The sequence below is a fragment of the Tasmannia lanceolata genome, unplaced genomic scaffold (genome assembly GCF_043159265.1).
Source record: "Tasmannia lanceolata isolate RefF3 unplaced genomic scaffold, GAP_Taslan_0.1 ptg000020l, whole genome shotgun sequence".
NCBI lineage: Eukaryota > Viridiplantae > Streptophyta > Magnoliopsida > Canellales > Winteraceae > Tasmannia > Tasmannia lanceolata.
Genome location: NW_027518697.1, coordinates 33,607,224 through 33,620,358, shown reverse-complemented (window position 1 = coordinate 33,620,358; position 13,135 = coordinate 33,607,224). Strand labels below are relative to the sequence as shown.

Genomic DNA, 13,135 nt, shown 5'->3' with positions numbered 1-13,135 from the left:
TTTCCCTTCAAAGAACCTTCACTTCGGAGTTTTAATTTGATTAAGAAGTAAATTGGCTGAACACATTAAAAAACAAAATTGGGGCGGGGGGAGGGTGGGGGGTAGGGGGGGGGGGGAAGCTTATCCTATGGGGATGATTTTTGGGGCAAGGCCTATCTATGTTTGCGAAACTGTGAGCAACAAGTGAATGTCATCAAAATTGGTAGGTTAGCTATACTTTTTCGTTCTTATTTATTCAAATGAAATAAATCCACATTTAATAATATCTCTTTTGAGAGTTGTTTTCATTTCCTCTTCTACATGCCGCCCATAGGTACCAGCAGATGAATATAATGGAAATAATCAATATAGTTTACTTGGAGGCTACTAAACATGTAGTGAAAATAATGAATATGGTCTACTTGCAGGCTACCAAAAATGTAGTGTGGAAACCAGAACAAAACTCTCTCTTTCCATATCTGAATTATTGGAACATGACAAAAGTAGTTATTTTTTCTTAAAAAAAAAAAAAAAAAAAAAAAAAACAACCTAGGGGATCCTGTTCCACACGATTTCTTCTCTCTCTCTCTCTCTCTCTCTCTCTCTCTCTATATATATATATATTCATTTGAAAACAAAAAAAAAGGTATAAGGTCCCTGTTTCACATTTGCCATTTTTACCCTCTCTCTCTCTCTCTCTCTCTCTATAAAAAAAAAAAAAAAAAAAAAAAAAAAAAACGAGAAGGTCCCTGTTTCACATTTGTCATTTTTACTCTCTCCCTCTCTCTCTCTTTCCCTCCCTCTACGTTCATTTTAAAACAAGGCAAAAGTAGTTTGTCTTTCATAAAAAAGAGAGAGGGCCCCTGTTTCAGATGGTTTATTCACCATGGAAACGTAACATTTTGAAAAAGAACAGAGAGGATCAATGATGCCTGTAATCATGCCTACATCAACACATATAATTTCATCATAAACTATAACCAAAAGTCAAATTCAATTTACGCTCACTAATTCTATTTAATGTATGTGATAAACTATGCCAAAACCCCTAATCTGACAATTTCAACACCTCTATCAAAAATAAAAATAAACAGTACAAAAGGATGAACTCACTTCACCTATGGCTCAAACTAGATAGGAAGAACCGCATTTCTCGATCCGCGGCTGTGGCTGAATGAGAAGAATCCTGGTCGGACTCTGCTACTATTACCTTCAATTGTGTTAACCTCACGAATCTGTGAATTCTGATTTAAGATCTCTTGAACTGATAAGTGTAGCTGTCGATCGGCTGAGGAATCCATAGAGAAAGATCTCCTGATGGGTTGGATGGAGAACTGATCATCTTTTCCCCTCACATCGATGCACTCATCTCCCATGCTCGAAACATGATGAAATTTTCTTGGTTTCTTTGGCAGAATTCTCTGTCCTAACTTATATGGGGATGGGTAGTGATGGGAACTAGTTACAACTTGCCCTGATATCTCCATTGAATTTCTCATCTCCTGTCTTATTGAGTTATGGTCTAAACCATCATCAGTCACTTCTATCACTACATTCTGGTCATTGCCTATACGATTATTGCTTAATTGACGAGGATCTTGATGTCGGTTCTGAGCTATGATCTGATTGGATGGAAAAACTCGGTTTGGGATCGAGACGTTCGATCTACAAAGAGGGCAATTGACATTGCTTTGGAGCCATGTATCAATGCAGTCTATGTGAAATGAATGGAGGCAATTGGGTAGGAGTCTTAGTCTTTCATCTTCATGGAACTCATTCAAACAAACTGCACATTCATGGCTGTTCTTCTCTTTGCCCTCTTCTTCACCTCCCTCACGCTTGTACTGAAAAATTGGGATCGCCCGAATCACGGACTCTTCGAGACCGCGGTTCTCGATCGCTGTAGCATAGACTATGAATGGCTCTTCGCGGCGTAGGTCTCGTGAGCTCGAAAACCGCCTTAGAATGTTGAATCGATGCCAATTCAAGCAGCACTTGATAGCAAAGATATAGTAGCATACAAGGAGGAAAGCTGTGGTTATTATTCCAATTATAGCTATGGCTAAGATTGGGAAGCCTGTTGTCTGTGGAGAAGATCTTTGTTGATTTCTAAGAGGTGGAGGAGGGAAATAATAATGGTCATGGTTATGAATACTGTGTCTGTCTCTTGGATCCATATCTAATGAATTGGGTTATGTCTTATTAGAAAGAAAACCAACTAAAATAAATGAAGAAATCAATGAAAAAGGAATTAAAATATAGGAATTCAATCAAATTAACTACAGAGAAAGGGGTTGGAATAAGGGTAGGAGTTTCTTACTTGTGATACTGAATAGAAAGAACAAATCACAGGAAGAAAAAAAGAATGCAAAGAAGCAGTAAAAGCCCAAGATAAATGGAGAAACTGATTTGTAGGAAAGATTTTAAGGATGCAAATGTTTGGAAACAAGATTTAGAGGAGAGGTATAAAGAAAATGAGAGACATTAATTGGGTCTTCTTGGAACTTGAAAAGAAAGAGAACCCATATTAGATTAACAACGAATTTGGTAAGCAAGAGAAAACCTCTGAGAAACCAAGTGGAATAAATGAAGAAACGGGAAGGGAGACATTGAGGACTTGGAATTCAATGGAATTTGCAATTGGGAAGGTTAGTCAAGTTATAAGGAGAACGTGGAGGAGCGAGAAAACTATCGTGTTGAACCAGGTACAACTGCATCTCGCGATATGTTTATGATTTATCGTGATATTCAATTGCTATAGGGATATTTTAACAGGAAAGTGGGGAAAACATATGTTGTAGTACGAAGATTTATATTATTGGTCGTTGCAAGGTCAGCGGCTTAATAGCCATTGATTAAGGACACGTGGCATGTAGTCTGATGATCTGGCCCGTCTAAAATTAGATTTGATTACATAAGAATCTCTTGGTAGCCTACACACAGAAGGTTGGTAAACCGATTTTGTGTACTACACGTTGCTTCTTTTTGGTAAACCGATTTGGTCTACCAGCTCTATGATTGTCTCTTATGGATGATACATGATCTAAGCCGTTGATTAACACTAAGAGAAAACCATACCCATTTACAATATTTAATTATATAAAAAAGTCTATTTATTGGATGGTTAGGATTGATTTAGAATGTGATCTATCCACAATAGCATCCAATGGTTAGGATTAATTTCCATATTTTCTGATCTCATGTGTATTTTTAGCTTTCTACCTTGTGGTTGTTTCACCTCCCTCGCGTCTAATTGTGTCGCCCAGAATCAGTCTTTCACCCTTTTATATGAAGGGTTGAGATGAATCTCTAAAAAAAAAACATGATTTTTAATCTCGTGATGCAGGCGAAACAAGCCGATCTTACCATCTAATTCATGCCATTAGGGAATTGGAAAATCCATCCAAGTCCTGCAATTTTGGTATTAATTGCATTTGTTGATTGGATGGTAAAGATGAATTACAATGAACAATATTTCCATATTATATATGAGAAAAGTATTTATGCTCGGTCGAGTAGATAACATTATATGCTCGGTTGGGGAAAAACACAGTGGGCTCACATTGTTTGGATGATCAAAGCATTCATTTGATGAGCCTTGACATACATAGGGTGTGCGCAAAAAATTGGCTCCATGTGATTATCCCAATCCTTGACTTGTGGAGGTTAAAATGGATGGGTATATATCTCCACCAAGAGTTTTAGGGAGAATGGAGATTTTAGGGATGATTACTATAGAGATATTTTACACAGAGAGATTACAGTGAGGAAAGACTTGATGCTAGGGAACATAATAGAGAACAAGGTCAAGAGAGAATGGAAGAAATTGATCCATGTAGATGAACCCTCATCTCCCTTTTGGATTTTGTGAATCCATTTGACTCTAAACTTAATTTTGAGTCCAATAATCAGTGTTGGCCTTAGGTAGCATTAAAAGTCAAAAGTATTTTAAACCATTTTCACAACCCTTTGATTGAAGGGACACGATTGCTTTCTAGCGTGAGCCAATCTATGGGGATTAATGGATTAATGTCTCCGATCAAAATGATTATATATGCACGTATGGTCGAGAGGTTGGGCCCATTGGGTACTCTCGGTGGAATTCAATACTAAAAGCACAGCTCATTGGGACAAGAGATCGGTGTATAGTTACCAGCTTTCCGTAAAATAATCAATAATTTCTCCCGATATGATGGAATTGATACAAATTGTGTGAGAAATTAACGTGACTGTGTCGGAAAGGCTAAAATAGAAGAAATTAAGTGCGTGTTTTCTGATTGAAAACTCCCAGAAAAAAGCATGGCCAGAGTCTGAGTCTTTCCTACGTATGGACTGCTGAAGAAACAGCCTTTGGATTCAAACCCACTTACCCTTATACGTGAGGCCACGTGAGGGCCGTGAGGGTAGAGAGAGAGAGAGACTGACTGGGGCCACTTGGCCCAATTAGATCGGGTTGAGGCCAACCCGAGGTAACATTCCCTTGACTCTAACCCATGCTGAGACTTGGGTTTAGGATGATCAACCCTAACCCAACCCGCCTCTAAGTCCCTCAACCCTAACCCAATCCATCTAACCCGAAATTGGGTTAGGCCAAGTCGGTTGGTTTGGGTTCACCATGGGCCAAATAGATAAATACAATAACCCAAAGAAAATCAAGATAAAATTAGAGGAGAGGTAGGGTTCGGGTAGGGTCGGCTTGCCAAGGCCTCAACCCTATCCAACCCGAAATTAAATCGAGTTGGCTTTTCCCAACCCACCAGAGGAATGCCAACCCAACCCGAGCCAAAATTGGGTTGAACCAGTTAGGTTTGGGTTAACCCTGACCCAAGTTTGCAGAGAGAGAGAGAGAGAGAGAGAGAGAGAGAGAGAGAGAGAGATGCCAGTTCTTTAGTAAACCCATATATCTTTTTCTATGTTTGTAGTGTGAAACCGAGTAACGGAGAGAGAGAGAGAGAGAGAGTTCTATAATAAACCCATTTATCTTTTTCTATGTTTGCAGTGTGAAACCGAGTAACGGACACTGAAAGTGCCCTAGCTAGTGGTCAAAGATGTTGGTCTAGGCAAAAATTCTTCCTGTCCTCCAACTATGGAAAGTAGAGGAAGATCTCTGGTCAAACCAAAAGATGAGAAAATGCTGATATTTGTGTTGAAATTTGATGATATGTCTAGTTAAAGAATCTTTAACATTGTTTTGCTGATTCATAATTTCCGTGGTTCTGTTTTAATTACAGAATGTTTTTGGCTATTATACTGTGGAGAAATATACAACTTTACTATGCAATTGGGTAAACCATCTGGTTGGGGCCCCCCCTTTTAGATGGAAACATGACGTATGGCTGACACATGATGACTGATAGTTTCAAAACTAACCAGGGGTTATCAACTTCATGATCAAATCGATTCTCTTTATCTTGGCTGCAATTTTTTTGGTTAGGGGTGCAACTCTGGTCGGGTGGGGACGGGGCTGAGGTAGCATTCTCTCAATCATAACATGAACCAATCCGAGCCTTGGGTCGAGGAGGGTCAACTGTAACCCAACCTGTGTATAAATCACTCAATCCTAAAACATGACCCGTGTATGACCCGTATTAGGCCTAAAATGGGTAACAGATACGGCAGTGACGTAAGAGCTGAGCTGGAGGACCCGAGGAGCCGAAGTGAAGGAGTTAAGTCCTGCACAAGAGCACACAAGGTCAGAAGACCAACCCGGAGTCGTTGCTCCAGACGGGTCCTTCAACACTCAAGTCAGTATGAGCAGGAGTGCAGAACCAGATTTTTAGAGTGGTAGTTCCAGAAGTTATTACCCTTTACTTTGAGCCTTGAGAGGCCTTTTATAGAGGAAGGCCTGGGGTGGTTGAATTACCTACCCCAGGACAGGTGTCGGCCCTTCTGTGGGTTTAGGTTTACCTACTCTCAGGTAATTACCGGATTACCCCTGGGCAGGTGTCGATTTCGTGGTGAGCCTTTCTGGGGCCATGTGTCGACAACTCATTGGTTGTTGTTTTTCATACCCCATCAGTTGCCCCCCAGTTTTCCAAGTCATTGTAGTGATTTGGGGAAGTGCGATAAGTTATATTCCTGAACGGTAGAACGAGCCAGTGTTCGGGACGGCTCGATGAAATGAAGTAAGAGATCCGGCTGGGACTAACCATGAATTGAGGTGTAAAATCTGTCCGGCCAAGCAGTTTGTCCGGCCTGGGACGGGCAAAAATGAGGAGTGTAAAATCTGTCCGGCCAAGCAGTCTCTCCGGCCTGAGAGTCTGAGACGGCCAGAAGTTGAAGTGTAAAATCTGTCCGGCCAAGCCGTCTGTCCGGCCTGGGACGGGCAGAAGTGAGGTGTAAAATCTGTCCGGCCAAGCAGTCTGTCCGGCCTGGGAAGGGCATAAGTGAGGTGTAAAATCTGTCCGGCCTGGGATGGGCAGAAGTGAGTGTAAAATCTGTTCTGCCTGGGACGGGCAGGATTTGAAATGTAAAATCTGTCCGGCCAAGCCGTCTGCCCGGCCTGAGATGGACTGATTTTTGTCGTCTAGCAGACGCGTCATATTCTGTCCGGCTTGGGCCGGACTGATTTTTGTCGTTTTGCGGACGCGTTATTTCCTGTCTGGCTTGGGCCAGACTGATTTTGTCGTTTAACGGATGCGTCATATTCTGTCCGGCTTGGGCCGAGCAGATTTTTGTCGTTTAGCGGATGCGTCATATTCTGTCCGGGTTGGGCCGGACTGATTCTTGTCGTTTTGCGGATGCGCCATATTCTGTCTGGCTTGAGCCGGACTGATATTTGTCGTTTTGCGGACGCATCATATCCTGTCCGGCTTAAGTCGGACTGATTTTTGTCATTTAGCGGACGCGTCATATTCTGTCTGGCTTGGGCCGAACTGATTCTTGTCGTTTTGCGGACGCGTCATATCCTGTCCGGCTTGGGCCGGGCAGATTTTCTAGACGGGCACAATCATTTTAAAAGTTATCCCGTACACGAGCACTTTACGGACGTCCCTTAGCCCCTTGGAGATATGCGCGCATTTACTCACGCCCTTGCCTAAACGCGCGTATTTATTCACGCGCTTGCCTCGAGGCGTGTGTCCGTCATTAATGAAAGACACGTGGCATTATCTGGTCCGCGAATGCGAACCGTCTCAAGCCTAGAGGCTATAAGAAGAGGTTTTCACCCTTCATTTTCTCACTTTTAACTTTTTACTCTCGCCTTTCTGCTTTTTGCTCTGCCTGCTCGGCTCGGGTAGCTCGTGGTTGTGACCGTCCGTGGATTAGGAGCTCTTTGTTCGGACCGGTAATCTTCTTGAGCACGTCTTTTATTCGTTTCTTTTCCTGCGTTCTTCATGTCCCGTTGTACCTCTAGCTCTGAATCCGGTTCGGAGTCCGGTTTAGGGGAGTCCTCCTCTTCCAGTAGCTGAGGGTCTAGTTCGTCGGGGAGGACCCAAAATAATCCGCCCAAGACTCCCGGCCCCTATATGGCGAGTCCCGATATTAGTGTAGAAGTCGTAGATAGTGAGGACGAGGTGATTTTGGATCTGAACACCACCCCGCCCCCAACGGATAGTTATCTCCAGGTAGGGGTGAGTGCCGGTAGTGACGCTGCCGAGGCATCCACCACATTTCTTCCGGGCCGCTCCGTTGAGGTCACTGCTAGGGCTCGGATGGACGTCGTTCCCAAATATAACATTCAGGCTCTCTACGAGGAATGTATCCTTGACGAGTCCAGACTAGGGGACATTAGGGATAGATATTGTGTTTCCCAAAGGTTCAGGTTGAGGGCTGCGATAGAGGGAGATAGGGCTTGCAACGATAGCACCAACGTCTGTATATATGACGAGTCCCTAAGAGCCGGGCTCAGGTTCCCTTTGCATCCCTTCTTTGTCGCAGTCCTTCGATACTACGGCCTGGCTTCGGCTCAGGTCGCGCCGAACTCATGGAGGACGCTGATCGGGTTCATATACCTCGTCCAGGGCCGGCTTCAAAGAAGCTTAAGCGTGCCACTGTTTCGGATGTGTTCGCACCTGAAGAGGCATAAGGACGGAGGTTGGATTTACATCAGCCAATGCCCTGAGGTGAAAATGATTACTGGCATTCCATCCTCCATACACATGTGGAAGAACAGGTTCTTTTATGTCGAGGACGGCGAGCTCACTGAGCCCTGGCCGGTTCCTTTGAAATGGGACACCCCAGACACACTTGCGCTGAGTTGCAAGCCGCTTTTGAAGGGCGAGGATGAGAGAACGTTTGCACTAGTCTGTGAGGAGTTACGCCGGGAGGGCCTCATTCACTGCGCGGACTTATCTGGGGAAGAGGTTCTGGTCGGGCTCGGCATCAGTACTGCGACCCCGGCACATATGTGGCTAGTCTTGATTTTAAGTCCTCTTTTCTTTTCCTTGTCCGTGACCGGTTTTATTTGTGCTGTTGAATTTCAGAAATGCAAACGCAGTCGAAGCTGGAGAAGGTGAGGCAAGGGGCCTTTGGCAGGGGCCAGGGCCAGTAGGGCCAGAAGAGGAAGGCCCCCGAGATTTCCAGTCCTGCACCAACCAAGGACATACCGCCCCCAAGGACAAGCCAACAATGAGGCTTGTCGGCCCCTATGGCCAGGGAGCGGGGACACCTAGGCCGGGCGACACATCTACCGGAGTCCGCCCCACCCCTGCGAGGTCTGGGGACAATGTTTTCCGGCCCAACTGGGCCGTTCAGAAGAGCGACACCGGCCTGGGTGACAGCCGTGTTGCCAGGGAGATCATTACCAAGGGCCAACTGAGCCAGGATCAGCTGCAGGTTCTTAACGAGCCTCCGGATGCGGCCGATGAGGCCATTTTCTCCTCGCTCTATCAAATCGATGTGTACTATCACAACTTACGCGAGAAGAGTCGGAAGTTCTCTTTCGCAATTACCAAGTCCGAGGAGGAGAACGGCAAGTTGATCCAGGAGGCGGCTGAGCTCAATAGGTCTATCCAGGAGAGGGACGACGAGATAAAAAGACTCAAGTCCGAGAATCCTGCCCAGTTGGAGAAGGCCGCCGCCGCCCTCGAATCGTAGAGAGGGAGAGCCCGGGAGAGGCAGATAGCGGCCGTGGCGGATGCCGTGCAGAAAAAGAAGGACGAGCTAATTAGCTTATCCACGAATTCGTACAAGTTGGGGTTTATGGATTGCCTTGAGCAGGTCAAGGGGTCCAACCCGAACGTCGTTCTCACGGGCCTCGTCCTTCCTGACCCGCCGGCAGGTCAGGGAGAGGATGGGTAGGATGCCGCGGCGGGGGGTCCTTCGCATTAGGGTAGCTATGGGGTGCCTTGAGCTACCCGTTCTTCCTTTTTGGCAGTTCACTGATTCTTTTTGTGATGGCCCTTGGGAGGCGCTACTTTTTGTAATGGCCCTTCGAGGCCCACCCTTTTATGAATAGAAGTTGCATTTCGCCGTCCACTGTTTCCGCTCATGTCTGCCTTTGGCTAATTATTGATTAACTCAACCTTGTGGGCCAGTAATACTTGTAAAACAGTTCGTTTCCGAGCAGAACGGCACTTCGGGCAGGCATCCAAGTCTTTGTAGAGATGAACCGGGGTGAACCAAGCAGTGAGTACCCACGTTCTGGTGAACTGGGTTTCCGAGTGGGTTTGGTTTTCTGCCCGGGCCCTTTCCTGACCAGGAGTGCGCTCCCGGTCTTTGAGAAGACGGGCTGGGGCGAAACAAGCGGCGAGTACCAAGTTTTAGGGAACTGGGTTTCCGAGTAGGTTTGGTTTTGCTGCCCGGGCTCGTTCCTGACCAGGAGTGTGCACCCGGTCTTTGCGGAGACTGGCTGGGGCGAACCAAGCAGCGAGTACCCAAGTTTTAGTGAATTGGGTTTCCGAGTGGGTTTGGTTTTTCTGCTCGGGCCCGTTCCTGACCAGGAGTGCGCTCCCGATCTTTGCGGAGACGGGCTGGGGCGAACCAAGCAGCGAGTACCCAAGTTTTAGTAAACTGCATTTCCGAGTGGGTGTGGTTTTTCTGCCCAGGCCCGTTCCTGACCAGGAGTGCGCTCCCGGTCTTTGCGGAGACAGGCTGGGGCAAACCAAGCAGTGAGTACCCAAATTTTAGTGAACTGGGTTTCCGAGTAGGTTTGGTTTTTCTGCCCGGGCTCATTCCTGACCAGAAGTGCGCTCCCGGTCTTTGTGGAGACAGGCTGGGGCGAACCAAGCAGCGAGTACCCAAGTTTTAGTGAACTGCGTTTCTGAGATGGTTTGCTCGGAGATTTACAAAGAAACATTATCTTCCTTATCATTCATATTCGAGCGCTTACAATGGCATTCGCTTTTGTGCCAAGTGACCATCTATTGATAGTATTTTCGGAGTTTCTTTGAATTCCAGGCATGAGGTAGTAGGTGCTCCCCAAGCGTTTCCAACTTATAACTCCCGGGGCGAATCACCTCTTTCACTCGGTACGGCCCCTCCCAGGTCGGGGAGAGTTTTCCGACCTTCTTCCTTTGGGAGATAGCAGCTTTCCTTAGGACTAGATCCCCTGCTCGGAATTCTCTGGGGCGTATCTTCGAATCATGATAGTTGGACACTTTCTATTTGTAGGTCGCGACCCTGATTCGGGACTCTTCCCGGGCTTCTTCCAGCAAGTCGAGATTTGCGCGGAGCCCATCTCCATTGAGCTGTTCATTGAAGTTGGTGACTCTGGAAGACGGAGCGCCCACATCAACGGGTATTACGGCCTCCGTCCCAAAGGACAAGTTGAATGGTGATTCCCCTGTCGATGTGCGTGGGGTGGTACGATACGCCCAGAGGACGTGATAAAGTTCGTCTGCCCACCGGCCTGCCTTTTCGTCCAGCCTCTTTTTGATCCACTGAAGTAGGATTATGTTCGTTACTTCGGTCTGCCCATTCGTCTGAGGGTGTGCCACTGAAGTAAATCTCTGTTCGATCTTCAAGTCAGAGCAGAATCTTCGAAAATTTCGGCAGTCGAACTGTCTACAGTTGTCCGTTATCAAGACGCGGGGTATCCTGAATATGCAAACAACCGACTTCCAGAAGAAGGTTTGCACGTTTTGGTCTGTGATCTGAGCCAGAGGTTCGGCCTCCACCCACTTAGTAAAATAGTCAATGGCCACCACGACGAACTCGCTTCTTCCGGAGGTTGGTGGAAAGGGGCCCAAGATGTCCATCCCCCATACTGCGAAAGGGAGTGGGCTGATGATCGGGGCCATGGATACAGCAGGTTGGTGGACGATGGGAGAGAACTTTTGGCATCTCTCGCACTTTTTGACCAGGTCCAGAGCGTCTTGCCTTAAGGTTGGCCAGTACAGGCCTCTCAGCAGTACTTTGATTGCCAGGGCCTTGCCCCCTAGATGTTCTCCACAAATCCCTTCGTGCGTCTCTTGTAGGGCGTATGTGGAGTTGCCTGGCCGGAGGCACTTTAGGTATGGGAGGGTGTACGACCTTTTGTACAGGCTCTCACCATCGAGGAAAAATCGGGCTGTTCACTGTACCACTTTGCGGGCTTCCTTCTTCACTTCGGGAAGCTTCCCGCTACGTAGGTATTCAATGATTTCGTCCATGCAGCAAGGCTCGCGCTCGACCTGCATTACCTCGACGGCCTCATTTTCGATACTAGATTTCTGCAAAAATTCCATACATATACTTCCGAGAGTGGTGTAACCGGATGCTGCCAGCTTAGATAGCACATCTGCCTTTACATTTTTCGTTCTAGGGATCCTAACGACCTCGAAGTCTTTGACTTTACTGGCCAACTGGCGGACCTTGGAGAGATATTTAATCATGCGCTCGTCGTGGGCTTCATAGACTCCTTGGATCTGGTTCGCAACTAGCTGGGAGTCGCAGTACACCTTCAGTCTTTGGGCGTTGGTCTGGACTGCTAAGTTCATTCCGACGATGAGGGCCTCATATTCTGCCTCATTGTTGGACGCACGAAATCCGAACCTTAGGACGTAATTCAGAACGAAGTTGTCAGGCCCGGTGAGAATCAAACCGGCTCCACAGCCTCCCTTGTTTGAAGATCCGTCCACATATATTTCCCAAAGTAGTTCGATGGTCGATGTATCCTGGTCTGCCGGTACGGGGACGATTTCTATTCTTAATGGTTCAGTCTCGGGTTCTGTTCGTTCCCCAGTTGTAGTTACCTTCTCCACAACCGGGGTTTGGACAGTTTCAGATTCGGTGCTCTGCTGGGGGACAGTGCATTCAGCCACGAGTCTGCCAGCACTTGAGCTTTTATTGCTGGCCTAGGTAGATACTGGATATCAAATTCGCTCAGCTCCATGGCCCATTTTAAAAGACGCCCCGAGGTGTCCGGTCTGTGGAGAACTTGCCTGAGCGGCTGATCGGTCAGGACCTTTATTGTGTGGGCTTGAAGATATGGCCTCACTTTTCTGGCCGCCATGATCAGGGCGTACGCCAGTTTCTCAACCCGCTAGTACCTGATCTCAGCATCACATAGGACCTTGCTGACATAGTAGATTGGTTTCTGCTGGTTGCGCTCCTCTCGAATTAGCACTGCTGCCAGTGCCATGGGGCCTATGGACAGGTACAGAAGCAGCTCCTCTCCCGGCTCTGGGTTTGTCAACAGCGGTGGGGAGGACAAGTACTTCTTCAACTCCTCGAATGCGGCTTGGCACTCCTTTGTCCAGGGTGCTGTCTTAATTCCTTTGACGGTGTTGAAGAAGGGCAGACATCTCTCGGCGGACTTTGAGATGAAGCGCCCCAGTGCGGCCACCATCCCGGTTAGCCGCCGTACTTCTCTAATGGTCTTTGGTGGAGTGAGCTCCACCACGGCTTTGATCTTTTCCGGATTGGCTTCTATCCCTCTCCGGCTTACCATGAATCCCAGTAATTTTCCCGCGCTGACACCGAAAGTGCATTTGGTGGGGTTGAGCTTCATGCTATGCTCCCTTAGGACTTGGAATGTCTCTTTCAGGTCAGAGACATGATCTTGTGAGCTTTGAATTTTGACCAACATGTCATCCACATAGACTTCCATGTTGCGGCCAATTTGTTTCTTGAAGAGCTTGTTGACGAGCCTCTAATAGGTGGCCCCGGCATTCTTTAGGCCGAAAGGCATGACGCGGTAACAGTATGTTCCCTGATCTGTTATGAAGGAGGTATTTGGTATATCTGATTCATACATTCTGATTTAGTTGTATCAGGAGAAGGCATCCATGAAGCT

At 46.8% G+C, this 13,135-nt stretch overlaps 1 protein-coding gene and 1 pseudogene across 1 annotated transcript; both read right to left on the bottom strand.

The window, feature by feature from the left end:
• Positions 1 to 1,109: 1,109 nt before the first annotated feature.
• LOC143854667 (RING-H2 finger protein ATL16 pseudogene) lies at positions 1,110 to 2,704 on the bottom strand (annotated as a pseudogene).
• Positions 2,705 to 11,432: 8,728 nt separating this feature from the next.
• Positions 11,433 to 12,850, bottom strand: LOC143853978 (uncharacterized). The gene is made up of 2 exons (XM_077363673.1): positions 12,390 to 12,850; positions 11,433 to 12,165 (listed from the first exon to the last, which is right to left on the bottom strand). Exons 1-2 carry the CDS (start codon positions 12,848 to 12,850, stop codon positions 11,433 to 11,435), a joined length of 1,194 nt encoding a protein of 397 aa, XP_077219788.1.
• Between the last annotated feature and the right edge of the window lie 285 nt (positions 12,851 to 13,135).